Below are 18,998 nucleotides of genomic sequence, written 5' to 3'. Positions count from 1 at the left end.
TTATTTTACCATGCATTCATAAGCTGTAAAATAAAAATATAACTCCAAATTTGTTGTAACCAAATAAAATATTTACAGAGTATTGAAGCAAATGCGTTCCAAAATGAACCACAATGCTGCATTTATTCACTTGCCTATTGGCTTGGAGAAGGAATGTCAAGGTATCTTGGATATCATTGAAGAGAAAGCGATGTACTTTGATGGAGATTATGGTGAGATAGTGCGTCTTGATGAGGTGCCTCAGGATAGCAGAGGTGCAAGAGAGGAGGCATGAATTAATAGAGCATTTGTCTAATGTTGATGAGCATTTGGGTAAGAATATCAGCGATTCTATAAGTAACAGTTTAAATAAGGTTGTTTCCCATGTTCGATTTTGTATATTATAGTATATGTAATAGATAATATGAATAAGAAATTCTTCTGTGAAATCAACATCAAAATTGATCGAAGCATAAGCAGCATATATAACTAAATTCTCAACATCATTTAGTTCATTATTTTTAGAATTAATTTAGCTCCAGAATAATGTTGATAAAAAATCTAGAATATTTATATCCATTTTAGATTTTTATCAGTAAATATTTATTATTTTTATTTACAGGTGAACTATTTCTTGAAGAAAAGACGCCAACAGTCGAAGACATCAAGCAAGCTATTAGACGCAACACTCTCAAAAGAACTTTCACACCAGTACTTTTAGGTACCGCATTAAAGAACAAGGAGTTCAACCTCTGCTGGACGCTGTTCTTACCTACCTACCTCACCCAGGCGAAGTAGAGAACACAGCTATAATCAACGAAGTCAAAGATTCAGAGGGACAAACTATTATTTTAGACCCTAAAAGAGATAATTCGAAGCCTTTGTGGGTTTGGCTTTCAAGTTGAATTGAGCAAGTTCGGTCAACTGACTTACTTGAGTGTTACCAATTAGGGAGTTCTGAAGAGAGGTGATGTTAATGCAGGACTTCTGAAAAAGTGAGTAAATTTCTTTACAGTTCTACGAATGCTTAAAAGACGTTTTTTCTGAGAAATCAGCATCAACATTGGTAAAACATGAACCAGTCATTCATGTTTCAAATATTGTAACCAAAAGTGGGGCGGGTTATCGCGCTTCTTTCTCACACACGCAATGTTATGGCTGGCGACACGTGGTGACGTCACTGTTTGCAATTACTTTTATTTGATTTCCACTAAGTTTTGGAGTTTTATAACTATGTTATGGTGTGGATTTTGAAAATTCTTTTACTGTTACATTTTTGATAACATTCATTTTGATAAATGTGTTTAAATAGACGTAGAATAAGTATACTACCCTATTATAAGTGACATTGTATGAATCTAACACATTTTGTGAAAAAATCGCCTTGTGAAATTAGTGTTAATATAGTATACCATCCTAGCGTTTGCTCGCGGCTTCGCCCGCGTGAAGAAGTTTCTACATATGTATTTTTCCGGGATAAAAAGCATCCTACAACCTTCCCAGTGTCTTAAACTATCTCCATACCAAATTTCATAAAAATATTTTCATTCGATTTTTGAGAAAATCGGTAACATACAGACAGACAAAAGTGGGGTTTTGTTTTATAATATGTATATTGTACAGATATCTATTCTCAATCAGTTAATAAAACAAATATTTTTATGTAAACTGATTTTCAGGTGAAAGTGTCTCGTCTAGTCCGCATGCACTCCAACAACATGGAGGAAGTGAATGAGGTCCTCGCGGGCAGAATATCTTCGCTCTGTTCGGCGTAGATTGCGCCTCCGGTGACACGTTCGTAAACGATGCAAAACTGAACTTGTCAATGGAATCCATCCATATACCAGATCCAGTCGTTTCCATGTCGATCAAGCCTAAGAACAATAAGGATAGAGATAACTTCTCGAAGGCAGTTGCTAGGTTATTATAATTTATTTTTTTCAACTAAATATTATTTATCCTAATATTTTCCTATAACAACACTTACATTGTCCGGGCTGTCAAAATTGCTTAACAAAAATGCTGGGGGAAAATCTGATATAAAATAGTCGCGATGAAATTCGAAAAAAAAACTAATTCGATGTAAATATTATCATTATACTTATACTCATTTCAGATTTACCAAAGAGGACCCAACATTCCAATTCCGTTACGACCCGGACAATAAGGAAACCATTGTGTCCGCATGGGAGAGTTGCATCTAGAGATCTACGCGCAGAGAATGGAGCGAGAATACAACTGCCCGTGGAGCTTGGAAAACCGAAGGTGGCGTTTAGGTATTGGTCTTAAAATGTTAAAGATATTGTTTTAGTCCCATTCAGAAAAAAATATTTCTAGGGATCCCAAACTCGTTCAGTTCACGGCCTAGCTTATAACGAAAGTGTTTAGTCTACTGATGAGTGAATTATGCATGTTTGCAGTCATACAGAAGTGGAAAGAGACAGACTCGTTGAACGCAAGCACCTATCAATAACACGCAATTTGAAATTTGTGTTCATTATGTATATTAGCAAGCGCGCCTCCAGACGGGCCAAAACTTGAGAACCTTTTGTTCTATTAGATTTAATATTAGTCAGACACAAAAGTACCTAAACAAATTCACAACTGCAAATCACCATGTCGTATTACATTAATATTCTGATGGTAAGTGAAGTGGAGTGGAGTCCTACAAGGTTGACGGACGACCTGGCTAAGGTCGCAGGAAGTCGCTGGATGCAGGCCGCCCAACAGGTCGACGTGTAGATCCTTGGGGAGGCCTATGTTCAGCAGTGGACTTCCTGTGGCTGAGATGATGATGATGAAGTGGAGTGGGTCCAATAGAATGTCTACTGACGATAGATCATTACCCCTGAACACAATTATGCCGTCCTATTGAAACTGAATACACACAAACTGATCCCGGAACGCGACACACTTATGTACGTGGGCCACTATGGCGGGTTTGATCATCTTGTGTTCGTTGGTCGCTATCCAAGCAGATATATAATATATCCTACCACCATCTTAGTTTTTGTAATGGAATTAATTTCGGTTTGAATAGAATAATCATTTGAATTAAACTTAGTAATGCTATTTATTTTCAATTTATTAGAGACTGAAATCTCTACCATGTCCAGTTACTTAGTTAATATCGATGATTGATAAGCTAATTGAATTAAGCAACATAATTTTTGAAAATTTTAAGTAAATTAAAACATAGAAAAGAAGTGGTGATGATTGTCATCATGATTATCTCTGCACCACCCTAAGGTTGACTGGTACAGAATGCCTGTGGCATTAAGTCCGCCTGTATATATTTGTATATTAAGTGCAATAAATAAATAAAATAAAAAAGTGTTGATTTTGAAACCTCTACCACGTCTCAGTTACTTAGTTAATATCGATAGTTGAACAGCTAATTGACTTAAGTGACATTTCTTTTTGAAAATTGTAACTAGATTAAAAAATATATATAGAAAAAAGTGCTGATTTTAAATATTATGTAGCTTAATATCGCAACAAAATTTCGCTTAAGTCAATTAGCCTTTTAAACATCAATATCATTTATTTATGTTTACAGGGAGACTATGATGTCACCGTGCACGTTCGACTACCTGCACAAGAAGCAGTCGGGTGGCGCGGGACAGTATGCGAAAGTGACCGGTATTATGGAGCCTCTTCCACCGCATCAGAACACAGGTTATTAGAAAAAATAATTTTATTTAAATCTACATATAATAAAATTGTTAAAGGGTCTATGTATGTATATTATTATACTAAAGAGAAACTAATATGGGGGTTTTATTAGGGCAAGATAAGCCAAAATAACAGGTTTTAGATTTTTATCTATCTGTCTCAGTATGTTTGTGTATGATTCACACAAAAACAACTGCATGGCATTGAATGTAGTTTTTCCGATGTATTGTTGGACATCTTGATATCCTGGGAAATATAATGTGAACCTTTTATCCTGAAAAAATCTCGCGTTCGGAGCCGTGAGCAAAAAGCTAGTCAGAATTGCAAATAGTATTCTTTATCAGTTTTTTTTTAAAAGCTTGTTTGCATACCTTATATCATTTTAATTTTAATCAACATTCTAAATATATTCTGTACTTTCTTTTCATTACTTATGAAGCTGTTTGGCGATGGAAATAAAAAGAAGATATCTCATGAGCTAGAATCTATCTGTATAATTATCCAATCCAAATGACAGAAATGCATGAATTAAAATCAATTACTATCTAAAATATTTACTTATACCACCTCTATACTTTTATTATTCTCAGTGCTGGAATTCGTGGATGAGACAATAGGCACCAACGTGCCCAAGCAGTTCATCCCCGGAGTGAGAGGGTTTCCTCGACACGTGTCAGAAGGGCTACCTGTCTGGCCATAAGGTGTCGGGCGTGAGGTTCCGCCTGCAGGACGGCGCGCATCACATCGTCGACTCGAGCGAGCTGGCGTTCTTCTTGGCTGCGAAGGGCGCTGTTAAAGACGGTCAGTTGATTTCTGTATAGAGTAGTTCACTACTTTTTTTTAAATAAATCATCCAACATCTAAAGGGAAAAGAATTTTCAAAATCCACGGGATAATAGATAGTTATAAAAAAAATATGAAAGAGGTATCTGTCAAATAACAGTAATGACAAACTGTGATGTCACCGGTCATAACGCTGCTTGCGCGAGAAAGAGATACGATGACGCCACCATGACCCGTTACTTTTGCCCACATCAAATATGTGGGCAAAAGTATAAAGTCGTATAAACGCCATTTAATATACGTTTCCTATACCAAGCTAAAGATAATAGATCCGTTTTATCCGAAAACACTTACCCAAAGCAAAATCTATTCCGCAGTATTCGACGAGGGCGCATGGCAAGTTCTAGAACCAATAATGTTCGTGGAAGTGGTATTACCGGACGAGTACCACGGCACCGTCATCGGCCAGCTCAACAAGCGCGGCGGCATCATCACCGGCACCGAGGGGGCTGAGGGCTGGACCACCATATACGCCGAGGTGCCGCTCAATAACATGTTCGGATACGCCGGGGAGCTTAGGTGAGTGAAACTATTAACCGCCATTTAAAAAAAAAACATATCGCTTTTTTTAATCTATCTCAAAAATGGACCAATCAGAGCAATGTTTTTTGTGTTTTTTTTTGGCCTTCTTTTCTATAAATTTGAGGTTTTAATGCAATAATATGTTTACGCTATATTGTATCTCAAATAATCTAAATTTATAGTCAGGGGGCCTTGATCTTTCTGCGGAGGCGCATCCATCTTTTCAATTATAGACTATATATTCGAAAGAAAGTTTTGTTAGCCGTATAAGTAAAAAAGTTTGAAAATCCTTATCGTTTACTATTATGTGAAGCTGAATAGTTTATTTGTTTGAACTCGCTACTCTCAATAACTACTAAACCGACATTATTTTATTCACTAATATGAAGCTACATTACTCCTGAGTTATAGGCAACTTTTTATCTCGAGAAAATATGTGTCCCGGAAAATCTTTTTTACGCGGGCGAAGCCGCAGGTAAATGCCAGTGCTATAATATAAGCCAATATACATTCTTTCGCAGATCAATGACACAAGGCAAAGGAGAATTCAGTATGGAATACAGTCGTTACTCGCCATGCTTACCCGACGTGCAGGAACAGTTGATCAGGAAATACCAAGAAGAGATGGGCATCTTACCAGACCAGAAAAGAAGAAAAATTAACTCCGCCTACATTGTCTAGCATAATTTTGTATAGTGATTTATTTTAAGGATTATTTTATTTTAAATTATTAAATGTAATAATTTCAATGTGTTTTTGTTTAACCCTTACTGACGAGGAGATGGCGCTGTTAATTTTTTTCAACTACCTGCCATTTATTTTGTGTGTTGGATTAATTTTCGCTAATTCTGTGTAACAGTAAATAGTTTATTGTGAGATGATTTGACTACTTCTTATTTAAAAAAAAAACTACGTTTATTTTTATTTGTTATTTGAAATAAACATTAAATTTTAGGGTTTAAATAATACGAAATGACGATGTACATTTATAAAAACCCATTTATTGATAATACACAATAATGTTATCGAAAACGATACAAATTCAATAACAAACATCCCAGGTACAAATAATAATTGTTTTCCCCTTAATGATACTAACAATATTTATATTACAAAGCGAACATACAATTATTTATCGCTAAATGCCGAAATTATACTACTTGGAATTTTAACATAATACACGTACAGTCAACATAAAAAGCTGAACAAATTCAAAAGTTAAAATCGCATGTAAGATTTTTAAGTTTTGACCAATATTGTTTTTCTTCACATAAATAAAATAAAAGAGGTTTATTTTACTTCACACAGAGAAAGATATGCTATACATATAATTAATTTGGGCATATAATTAAGGAAGGCAATCTAGACCAAAACAATTGTGTAGCGTTGATTGTGTTCTGTTTTATGTCTTTTATAAATAAATAAATTTAAAAAAACAAGAACGAATATATTAACACGAATAGGCGATTTAAAATTTTGATTTTGTTCACCTACTTATGTTACTGACTACATTGGTTATAATACTAGTAAAATAATACATTTCTAAGTTATTTTTGAATATTATATATCAATTGAGTATTAATTAAGAAGATAGCAAAATTATATACGATGTTAAATTTAACACCAATTCCTAATTTATGGAGTAACAATATTTAGATAATGTTTGTTTTAAATATTATTTAATTTTGGAATACATAATATTCTTTTACTTTTTAACTGTGTGCTTAGAATGCTAAAAAAACAAGACACGACTGCTTGTCATTTTATTGTGATTGGTTGAGAGGCTGACACGTGACTGATGCATTGGTCTCTCGACCAATCAGAAACGTCAAAATTAACTATCGGCTTACGAGTCGCGTTTATTGTGGGAAATTTCAAGATGGCTAGTTGGTTTTCGTACTACGTACTACCACAGACTAAAAAACATAGTAAAAGTATCTTATGATTAAAAGCGTAACAATCTATTTTGTTTCTAATACAAGCAAACTATCGGCCGATTACAATAAACAATTCCAATCTTCGATCCGATTCCGAATTAACCAATAAAAAAAAGTTATTTGTAATGTCAGAAATACTTTATTCTGATTGGTCTATTGTCACAATCGATCGAAAATGATTGGGATCTTTAATTACAATCGACCTTATTACATCTACAATACCTATCATTTGGCCAGTACGTGATCTAAAGGGACGACAACATACATTTAATATTAATCTAATGGTGTTATGCTATTGGCACTTCGTTTAAATTAGTTTCGAGTTAAGGTGTATTGACAGGAGAGGTTCAATCCAATCTAATTTATTTTGTTTGGGTGTATCGTTTATACGACTATTATGTCAAGTTTGAAAAGCAAGCCACGTTAGGAGAGTTTAAAAAAAGGAGGTAAAATATCAACGTGTCACCACTAAATAATAAATAATAAATATCAAAAGTAAATAAGAGGATCCACACCATCAACCTAAGAAGTCAGGAAAAGATAATCGGATTGACCATATGAATTGGAATAAATCATTCTTAGAAGTTGTAGAACCACTATGGAGATAACTTGTAGCGTTTCAAAGGTGAGTTACGTAGAAAGGTTTGGCTTTAAATTTCTAGTCGGAGCACACATAGAGCAGGGGCCTTATTCTCTATCCCGCACGTTATTTTAACAGTGAACAAGCACGTAACACAACGCGTCATGTTTAGGACTATAGAAATTTGACTTACAGAATACCATTCCACGCACATTTCTCGGAGATAACATGACACGGCCGCGTTACAGAATTAGGACATATCATACAGAATTAGGGCCCAGGCCAGTTATTCTCTTAGCAAGTTGTTATTTTAACAGTGCGTAACAAGCACGTAACGCGCCGTGTCGCGTTTAAGACAATAGAAAATGTCATAGAACACCATTCCATGCTGATTTCACGAAGAGAACATAACAAAGCCGTTTGGCGAGTGTACACTGTCATAGAAAATAAAGCCCCAGAGTTGTAAGTTGAGTAGCTTTACTTTAAAATGGGATTATGGTAGGAAAAAAAAAACAGCATAACTGCTATGAATCGATAACTTATTCTCGCCAAGTGACGAATTTATCTGTGTGCACTTAACATTTTTCATTACTTTATAAGAACATTTAAGAATAATCAACTAAGACATGTAAGATTTATAAAATACATTAAAATCTAATCATTATACATTTAACAGATTACATTAAATATCACGCATCATTTTCTCATTTGGATGTAAGCACGCTAATTGATCAGTATTATATAAAATGTTATTAAATAAAACAACGATACATTTGGAATACAAATTGTTAACACTAATTTAAACCTAACGGTTCTTGAAACGTACATTCCATTTAACACAGAACATAAGTGATATAAAAATAAATTTTAAGCATTAAACCGAAGTTTCAGCAGAACTATTATTTCTAGATTCATTCTTTTTATTTCCACCACTCCAAGACTCCTTGCGCCTTACGACATCGCTCTGAAATACCACAGGTTGAGAAATGGTTTATGAAAATTGCGAAAAAAATATGGACGAAATAATAAGTTATGTTAATAAATAAAGGAAAAGAAAAGAACATGCTAATCGTAAATCCATAAAGAGAGTCATGCGAAATAATATTTAAATATTCATATGTAGCTAATAATTTGTTCCAAAAGTGCTAATATAGCACAACTTAGGCAATTTTTAAGTGTTTAATTTTCATTAAAAAACGAAGCAATAAATAGAAACATAGAGACAGTAGTCTACAATGATTATAAAATATTATAACACGATAACAAACATAACAATAGTTACATCTAAGGTTAAAAATGCCATTTATGTAAAGAAAACTACAAAGTGTTTACATAAACTAGTGCCAAAAATGAACTTACGTTGTATATGGAACTCCTGCATTTGATAAAAACTACCTACACGATTTTGAACGATTTGTTATAGTTTTATTTCCTATAGAATATTAAATATTACATAAATAAACATAATATTTATAACATATAACTACATACAAGTACATGTATATTAACAAGGAATTGTGAATATACTAGCAAATGTAGATTTATACACCCTTACGTATACTATAAATACTGTGTGGTTATGCGTTCACCTTTTAAATAATATTTCTGACTTTCTTTTTCAGTAAAATATTGTAATATATAACACATTATCATAATTGTAACTTGTAAGAGTGTAAATATTAAAAACATTGTGCTACATGTAGTAACTGGCTGTATACATTTGTGTAGACAACATCTACTATACAGGGTCATTTTGACATTGCGTTAATAAATTAAAATATGTATTTGTTTTAACACGCTTTTATTAGCTTGGGTTGTATCTATGTATGTATGTATGTAACGGAATCTTTGAGCTCAATTTTCACCAATTTCCAGAAATCTGATTAATTTGAAACTTTACACACGTATCAAGGACCGATGATAATGCAATAATTTGATGAGAGTTTCCTATAGAATGATTATAATACATACTTTATCAAGCACCCCACGCTTTTACTCTGAGTTAAATTATTCTGTTAATAACTTCAAGTTTATTATAATTTTATTTTGAGGTACTTTACTATGATTGATCCTTCAACCTTCTACTACTGTAATATAAATTCTTTGTACTTAGAAATATTTTTTTTTAAAACAACACTTTACCGTAGGTTATTATAACTATAGATGAATAAAAAACGTGTAAGTATGGATCTATATGAATAATTAAATAATGTTGATTTTAAATGCGCAACTACTACACGAAGAAAATTTGTCGGAGCGGCTATATCGCACTTTCATTCAGAAATACACTTATTCACACCATATGCAGACAAAATTTCAAAATGATCAAAATTTAAGAAAACTAACAATGCAAGTTTTCGTGAAAATGTTTGTTATTCATAGATGACGTTTGGCACAAATTTAGGAGAGGTAAAAACAAATGTGTAAGTGATTTAATTTAGTAACGCGATGTAAAAATGACCCTGTATAATAATATAAACAGGACATTTAAAAACGAACGATACTAAATATCTGACAGCGGATAATGGTTTGATACTCGAAAATGAGAATGTGAGTTCCAGCATCGTACTGTCCTATTATAATAGGAAATATAAGTTTCCACGGTCAATATATAATTTACAAGAATTGAATAAACAAAACCCCAAAATGTCCGTCAATGTCTAATCTAATCTAGAGTCGACTTCATGCGTTGTTCTGGTAATGTGCTCATGCAGTGTCGGTTGCAGAATCTTAATCGTGTCATGCGCCTCTAAAACTTGGTGTCACTAACGCACACCTTTACAGAAGGGTCATCTTCTTCGACCTCGTCCATAGTTGATAATCTCCTCTCTATTTCTGATTGTGCGGTTTTGGACATGAGTTTTTTGTGTTTAATACTGAAATTGTTTATAGAAGATTAATGTGTGACAAGGGTGGATGACGCTAATGAATGTGCACATGAAAAATGTATTTCCTGGCCACTTACTTCTTCTTCCCTGACTTTGGTTTGTAGTCTTTCCCGTCACTCTTTTTCATCTTGTTGCTGTTGTTCACTTGCTTCCATATGCCCGTTTTGTTCACTTCCTCCGATATGTTTATTGATGCAAGCGGTATGTTCATAATGTTTCCGTTGATGAGTGGTATTTGTAGATTCTCTTCGTATTGTGGCGGGTTGCTCTTGTTCGCTTCCTACAAGGTATTTGCCTAAGAAACTTTTTTACACCAAATTGGACCTTTATTTACAGTGATAAGATTCCTGCTTACAAACATATACTTACAGCAAATTATACAATAATAATGAAATACTTCTAAACATCCTATCAGTCAAATTTACCACCAGTCTTCTGAGACTTATTGTAATGGAATAAATAGAACATTCTTCAAAGAATTACATTAAATATTAGACCCACATTCTCAATCGATCTATAGCGGCTGAACAAGAGGTAGATGAAAAACAAAATATGGGAGCAAAACTTACGCGGAAAAGGACAATTCACATAAAAAATAAAATACAGCTTCATGACTATAACATCGAGTTTTATTTTAAAACAATTATGAATTGTAATAACAAAAATGCGATATGATGCAGGATAACTAAAGGAAATAATGCGAGATCAGTTTCGACGACATAGACGTAAGAGTTTTACATGCCAGCCCACCTCAGCGTCTCCTAGCTCCCGCAATTCGTCTTGGTTCCGTTTTGTCATCTCCGGCATGACGTCATCGAGAATTTTCATCTCCCTCCTCGTGAAGAAGAAATCCAACGCTTTCCTTATCCCAATCATTACAACTAACATCAAAGGGAAGAGTATGGAAGTCATTGAAAAAGATTTTATCACCCACAAGCAGACGAGACACGTCAGTTGGATTGCAGTGAATAGGTGTACACGACGTATTGGCACCTGGAATCGTAAATATAGTTAGTGGCCATTACGTGCCAACAAAATTAAAGTCCAAAACTTAAATTCATTGATACCTGTCTCAAGAACATATGATCGGGTTGATACTTTTGGGGCATGAACATAATAAGAATTCTATCAAAGAATTGAAGGCCCTTCAGCGATGCCACTCCCATATAAAGAAATACTCCAAACAACACGGGCATTGGTATATGGCTTAATACTGGGGTGAGTACCACGGAACATCCGATGGTTAAAAATATCAAAATATGCGTGACTCTTTGTTCCCTGACTCCCAGAAATTGTGGCTTTTCTCCTGGTGCTGCACATTCTGATTCCACTTTTAATGAATTCACGTGATTAATGCTCAAAACAGTTGCTGCCACGAACCATGGTAAGCCCATAACTGAGCAAATTTGTATAAGTATTGCCAGTACAAACAAATCCAGATGGTACCCACATCCCTTCTTCAGTTTGTTCTCTTTGCGATTCACTATCACTGCAGTAATTTGTTGATCCATGAAAATCAGTATGGTGCCGAGTAGAGCTGGTAAGAGAGCAACCAATGCAGACCATAAGGGGTTGCCATTGAATGGAGTAATGACCCAATTTCTTGAGGGTAGCGTCGGTTTAAATTCAGAAGGTACTTCAAGTTTGGGGGTTTTGACTCCAACTTTGTAATCGAGAAAAGACATTGATAGTATAGCAATGATTACCGAAAAATCGCTTATGATTTGTCTGACCTGAAAGAAAAAGAAAATTATATGAATGCTGTGCACCTCATACCGCCTCATTTGAATATGTTTTTTACATGAAAATATATTATTAAAAGAGCTTTAATATCATCACTAATTCCGAATTGGAAAATAATGCATTATTAATTATTGAAATACATTCTTTTATATTACCTTTGATGGAAAGAACAGAGAATTTTTAAAGTCTTTCAAAATTATAGATATCGTGAAAGTTCCCAAGAAAAGTATTATCGACATCAGGAAAACATCTGGTACGTAGACCTTTGTGTCGCATCCTCCACCAGCTAATGTTCCGTTATACAACTGAAAAATCAGAAAACCTATCACAATATGTAATTATTTCTATGGTAGTGTATACTAGTCTTCGATGAAGTTGTGATATTCTAAGCCGAAACGGTTCAATATTAAAAAAGCCTATACTTACTTATATTATGCTCTTTTTAAACAATAGAAAATTATATAAGTGTAACCTATAAATAGATTTAATTAAATTGGTTGTCAAGTTTGTTCTGTTATCTGTTGAAGTATGAAAAGTAAATATTTTGAAGCGTGTGAAGTTACTTAATATGTCTATAAACGTTATTAACTAATTGCTCATGTACCTGACAAGACTCCTTGTCAACAGAGGACCAATTAAACTGCTCCGGCACTTTAGAATAATTGCTTGGCAAACAGTAGCACTCATAGTTCAGAACTTCGTCAGGTCGAGTTTTCAGAGGGTATTTTTTACCGATGGAAATAACATTTTCCACTGCCTACAGAACAAAACATTTTTTTTTAACAAATATTCGGTTATTTATTAGTTTACTGAAGTTGAATTAATTACCTTGTAAATGAAAATGAATGCAATCAATGTAGCGAAATTTTCTTCTGTGAACCTTGTGATGTAGCACACTAAAGCGCTTGCGTCGATAGCCACCAGAATGACCAGAATTATTGTGATCCACGTACCGATACAAAATCTAAACGACATGTAATCCCATCCAATTTGTCTGCAAAACTCAAAAACTATTGTTTCGAATACTAAAACGGGACCCGTTGACCCCAAAATTGTTAATGGTTGACCTGAAAAGAAACCGTATCCCATCCCACATACAAATCCTGATACTAGTGATTCCATAGCAGCCATGTTCTTGCCAGTTGCTTCACCAAGCAATCCCCCAAATGTAATTATGGGTGATAGACAAGCAAAATACAAAAATATCCAGGAAGCAATGCATTGAAGGGCCAACGCATCTTTAAAATCTGACCAATACCAAGGCATTTTTCGTTTTAGATCATTAATTAAGCCACCAAAAAGCCTTCCACTTCGCGCTAACCCTGATTCTTCCCTTTGTCTCTGTTCTTCTTCTTCCTCATCTAATTCCTCTTTCGGGTTGTTATCGTTGGGGCGTTTTCGTGGGTCTTGTGATGGTATGGCTGCTGGTGGTTCTATACGAATAGCTGGATCCCACTCACCTGGTGGCAAAACTGTTACTGCATCAAGGAACTCGTCTATACCAGCTAATAAGTGATCTCTTTTTTTAGCCCGATATGCGACTTCATGGAATATTTCATCAGACATTAAAGTAGCCATGGCACGACCGATTTCGTGGAAACTGGAATTACTGTTCGGTGGGCCGAGTAACACGAACATAAATCTTGTTGGGACTGGCACTTCAGTTAAATCTCCCATTATTGTTCCTGTTTTGAGTCTAACAAACGCTGATAATGTCTTCTCTAGAAAATCTACTTCACCAACTAGAATATTAGAAGCTTCTGCACCCGGAGGTATTTTCCTCATAAAGTTTGTATTGCATTTATGGTTGATGTCTCCGTTCATAGGAAGGTCTCCTGAGCTGTGGTTGCGATTCATGGATATGCTGCTTGGACTCTTTACCATACCATCATCATTGACACCACCTGCAACATACCATGTATTCGTAATGTCCTTAAAATCAGTAATATATTGATTTCTATAAAAAGGTTCATATCGCATTACATATTTTTTTTTACATAGAGCCGCAAATGTGCAAATAATTGTTTGTGATCAAGCATAATATAAAATCGTGATGCATTTTTGGCGAATACGTTACAAATGAGTCTATGTAAATCCTTCACGCTATGTATGTTGCTGATCATGATTTTAATGAAACATATTTTGACATCAATTCCATTTGGATGAGGTAGGCAAGAACGCAAACCAATGTAGCAGCAGATTAAACGAGCATCAATTTAAATAAGAAAGAAGAACGAATTATAGGTTTAAAATTAAAAATCAGAATAGAAACAACATTCATGAGGATGAGCGGTTACCCGCGCTAGGGATGCCTAGGAAACGACCGAATTCTCCTTTGTGAGAATGTCCACTTGTTGCACCGCCTTCTTCCACTGCAATATAAATGCCATTTTCAAGGATCTTATGTATACGTATCACGAATTTAAGACGTAATACCTAACAATATATCACATTTAACAAATATTTCCATTTACCAATATATACAACACATATAATATTATTTACAAGGTTAAAATTAGCTTCGGTGCGTGCATTTCTATCATTGTGAGTTTAATCAATGGGCGTGGCTAGGTGAGCAATATGCACACAATGTTACCATTTTCTTCATTTGGCTAACCTGGCACGGCTAAATATGAACCTCTCGCATCAGATGCTTGAAGTAGAGCGGTGTGGGGAGATGAGGTAGACCCCCGACAACTCCTCGGACTGGAGCGTCGAGAGTTACCCTCCTGAAAATCTGATAGGGTCACGCGCCCATTGAGACTCTTAGAAGTTCATAGAAAATTCTTCAAGAATTTGAAATGTTAGTTACATTTAAATAATTACACTTACTTTTGCATGAAGAATGATTCCTTCCAATGTCTGCAAGTGACCTAATCAATGGGAGTCTTGACATGTTATGATTTCGTCTTTCATGCTGATGCCTGTGCCGCCTAAGTAATGCATCTTTGACTTTTTCTCTGGAATCATATCCTAATGATCCATCTGCAACCATATTATTTAGTACACCGTCAGCGACCTGTTCCAGTGAACTGGCATCCATGTCGAGTATGACTGATCCATTTAGAATGAGACTGCGTAGTTCGAAAAGTGAGTGGAGTGAAAGTGTAGCTACATGTGGCTTTGACCATCGGTTGCCGCCTTCCTCGACGTCCTCTTCGAACTTGATCCATCGTGCTGTTTCCTTCCATTCTAATTCATCTCCATCTCTGACTAGTTCTTCCATTTCAGAAAATAATGGATGTGACTCCAGTGAGGCATCATCGACGTCTTCCCCTAATATGAATTGCACCCTTTGAGCCGGTGGCGTTACTGAAAAATATAAGCCTCCATTACCGTTACCAATTTAACAAATGCTTATTTTTTTAATAAGGTAAGTAATCAAAATATATCAAAATCCTCGCTAGAAAGCTCATGTTATTTTGTAAGCAAATGTCATGGAGAACATGCACGTTGAGAGGAATGACGACACGACATGACATTATATTTTATCTCTACACTATGGACAGGTAGATGGCACATGCTAGTAGAAGTAAATAAATTGATCTATAGAGCATTTTGAGAAGTGACAAGGCTTCCTAAAATCTATGTGTCTTACATGTTTCTCCATCATCCGTAACACTCAATCTTCTGACTCGTGACATTATCCCAGTCCCTATGAATTGGAATCATTATTCGTACTTGACTATTCGTAATAAGGGTAATCGAATTTCCGTAACGCTCGGAATTACCTAAATATTCCCCAGATATAGGTATCGGGTATTTGACCTTGGATCAATAATCCTCTAACCTATGTTTAGAAATGGTTTGGGTACGTTTGTATTATGCATCATAAATTTTAAATAAAAGAAAGCTAATTATAATTTATATTCTAATTTATGTACTTATGAAAGGTTTTAGATACTTAACTATTATATATAAACTATTTTTCAGTATGTTCTAATTTAACCTCGTCTCATATAATTAAAATCTATTTGAAGTGTTATTGTGAACATATTCTTGTCTCTCACCTTGCTACCAGTTTCTATCAAGGCTTTTTAATACTATTCCGTGGCCTTTAATACAAATAGACAATTTTCTAAGCCGTGCGTAAACTTTCGTGCATATCAAACCTAAAGATTAAAAGGCTTGAGTCCAAAATAGCGTTGATAAGCCCTAAGAATATATTGTAGGTTCTAAGAATAAGTCCTTTAATCTAAATAATATTATAAACTTTCCTTTGCAAACAAGCTATTTATTCTGATTGTAGTTCTTTAACAGAATGAACTTTTTATTTCCAAGAAAGATCTCGTTACATAGACGTGCGTAAATTTCTTATTCAACGCCTAACAAGTTAGTTGTTTGTATCAAGTGAGATCATTTTGTATCTACTGTTCTGTGTAATTTTGTACATGAATGCTGGGTGACTATTGCCTTATATACGTGGTTTGATATGAATGTTTAAATATGGCTTCCAAATGAGCAAAAGTCAATTGATCTGAAATTCCATCGCTCTTAAGCATTCAGATTTTTGTTAACCTCAATGATTAGAGTACAATTTTACAAGTGAACTTTTTACTCTGTATACTAGATAACTTCTTACAATAAGGGTGAGTTAGGGTAAAACTGTCTGTTTGAAGATTTCCGTGAAACTGCAACCAAAGCTATGATACAGTCAAACAAATGACATTAGATATAAAATCGTATTTCAAGTTGTGCCTGTATGAAGAAACGTTCTCGAGTTTAGTAGTAATCTTGAAAAAGGTGATTACCCCTTGATCCGATATTGCCTCAACTCACTCTAACATAATTTTAAAAAATAACGTAGTCCAAAGGAAATTTAAAACAAAGTATTTCTCTAGGGTCACGTGACCCAATCTGTAATTTGTAAGGAATTAAGGGATTTCTTTCCGACATCCGTTTCATTTAGTAGAGATAAATACGCTTCATGATCTTCCGAGCATGAACCCAAGTTCAGAAAACTCTTTCGTTTTAATTAGTTGTCCATTTATCCCTTGAAATAGCTTTAGTTTTCTTTGTTATGCGCTTTATTTATCTTCTTCGTTACCTTACCTTTTAAATATTAAAACTGGTGTAGGAATGCATATATGTATATATCATAATATATGACGGAAGTTTTGGTTTTAGGAAGATACGTTACTCCGTTATTAATATTAATACATATAATATATTGAAAAATATTTTTAAGAAACTAACTTTACGCTGTTTAATTTAAACATAATTCATGCGCGATACTTTTTTAATTATTACACTTATAGTAAAAAAAATATAAATTTATTAGTCTATGTTAAGATTTATTTTCAAGTCTTTTCATCATTAAAACTTTATGTTATGGATTTATAAAGATTTATAAGTAGGTTTCCATATTCTATTGCATTAATTTGGACTCATATATTTCCACGTCATGCTCACCAGGTCTATCGGCTTCCTTTTCTCCATTGCGGTGATGGTGTTTGTGCTTCCTGTGGGAGTGTCGCCGAGCTGGAACATGGACGCCCACGAACACGGTGTGAGCACGGTGACCTAGAAACAAACAATACATCAATATAGGTAACAAGACTTCATAGGACCAAAGCTCTCGTAAGATGGTACTTGATTTAGTCCCCTGTATAAATTTGCGTATAAAATGTACTTATAATATGCAATTATATTCGCAATGAATAGACTAAAAGTTAAACACAGCCACCTAAAGTAAATTTAGTTTCAGTTATGGAATAACAAAGCGGTTCGATCAATCAATCGGTGTTAGTTCAGTCGAGTTATATCCGACACGGGCTTTAATTTCAAACAACAAATGTTTTCATGTCATTCTGATATACTTCCAATTAATACTCGCCTATATTTGGATTGGATGAAAACTTTAAATTATCTTATTGGTAGACAAGACCTATGCCCAGTATTGAAACAGTCTTTAATACAGAATCATTATAGTATCTAAATAATAGGGTCAGTGCTTAAGCCGCAAAAGGTTTTTTAAGCCGCTACTTAGTGCTTACCCGAGGCAATAAAGAAATATTGTTTTTTCTTAAGTTTAAATTAAACTATTTTTCGGATTTTATCGCGGTTTTTATATTTTAATATTCTCTCGACGTTTCCAAGACTTTGCAGCCTTTGTTATAAGGTTTAAGTTACAAAAACATAGAGAACTAACCGTTTCAAAGCTTAATTCCACCAGGATCTCCCTATTGTTATGCAACGGTGTAACATATGAGTTTTATGTTTGAGGTAATTTTTTGTTGTTTTTACTAGTAAGTGTCCTTTTTACCCGGTCCACCCTGTCTGTTTTGAAGAATATGAATATTATGAAAAGAGTTTTCTTTTTATTTATTTAGTTGGATAGACGTTTTAAATGGTTATGATAAAAATTTACTTTTTATAAGAAAATGACACTGGTATTCGAAATCCACAAATTTGCGTAAACTCAGCGTGGGCAAGATAAGTTATCTCAAGGGCTTCAATAACCCATGTGTTTACCGACCTGGATGTCGAAACCTGGACCTCCCCGTGCACAGCCAGTCCAAGTAGTTACTAGAATATTAATTATACTAAATATTTTATTTTGGAAAATCAACAGTTCAATCATGAACGCCGTCAAGAATAATTTAAGGGAGGTGCATCTGCACCTACGCAATATACTACAACGTATCAATAAGTTTTTTTCAAATTTAAATCACGCGGGTTTTTGAAAATGCTTTATCATAAAAAACTTCTGTGGTCCATAGTTCCTATTATTGCAGATTTATTGAGTAATATGTCTTTTGTGATATATTTCTGTGCAGCGGGGTGCACGTGCACATGCACCCCCCTCCCGGCGCCCATGAGTAGAGGGGG

At 34.6% G+C, this 18,998-nt stretch overlaps 1 protein-coding gene and 1 pseudogene across 3 annotated transcripts in view; one reads left to right on the top strand and one right to left on the bottom strand.

The window, feature by feature from the left end:
* The first annotated feature begins 70 nt into the window (after nucleotides 1-70).
* On the top strand, nucleotides 71-5,768 carry LOC119190272 (annotated as a pseudogene).
* A 2,290-nt stretch (nucleotides 5,769-8,058) lies between these two features.
* Nucleotides 8,059-18,998, bottom strand: part of LOC115456277 (sodium bicarbonate cotransporter 3) — a 31,359-nt gene continuing 20,419 nt past the window's right edge. Inside the window, exons 3-13 of one of the 3 annotated variants that reach the window (XM_037441967.1) lie at nucleotides 17,580-17,690; nucleotides 15,000-15,479; nucleotides 14,785-14,904; nucleotides 12,996-14,071; nucleotides 12,772-12,924; nucleotides 12,323-12,472; nucleotides 11,492-12,157; nucleotides 11,175-11,417; nucleotides 10,502-10,704; nucleotides 10,313-10,412; nucleotides 8,059-8,500 (exon numbers count right to left, since the gene is read on the bottom strand). In XM_037441967.1, the coding sequence (XP_037297864.1) occupies nucleotides 8,411-8,500; nucleotides 10,313-10,412; nucleotides 10,502-10,704; nucleotides 11,175-11,417; nucleotides 11,492-12,157; nucleotides 12,323-12,472; nucleotides 12,772-12,924; nucleotides 12,996-14,071; nucleotides 14,785-14,904; nucleotides 15,000-15,479; nucleotides 17,580-17,690 (3,392 nt within the window). In that variant the 3' untranslated portion in view covers nucleotides 8,059-8,410. The remainder of the gene's footprint in view (nucleotides 8,501-10,312; nucleotides 10,413-10,501; nucleotides 10,705-11,174; nucleotides 11,418-11,491; nucleotides 12,158-12,322; nucleotides 12,473-12,771; nucleotides 12,925-12,995; nucleotides 14,072-14,784; nucleotides 14,905-14,999; nucleotides 15,480-17,579; nucleotides 17,691-18,998) is intronic. The other 2 variants (XM_037441968.1, XM_037441969.1) reach the window with 2 other exon arrangements.

The sequence above is a fragment of the Manduca sexta genome, chromosome 23, assembly GCF_014839805.1.
Source record: "Manduca sexta isolate Smith_Timp_Sample1 chromosome 23, JHU_Msex_v1.0, whole genome shotgun sequence".
In the NCBI taxonomy this organism is placed as follows: Eukaryota; Metazoa; Arthropoda; class Insecta; order Lepidoptera; family Sphingidae; genus Manduca; species Manduca sexta.
Note: the sequence above shows the minus strand (reverse complement) of the source record. Positions and strands in the feature narration are given on the sequence as shown.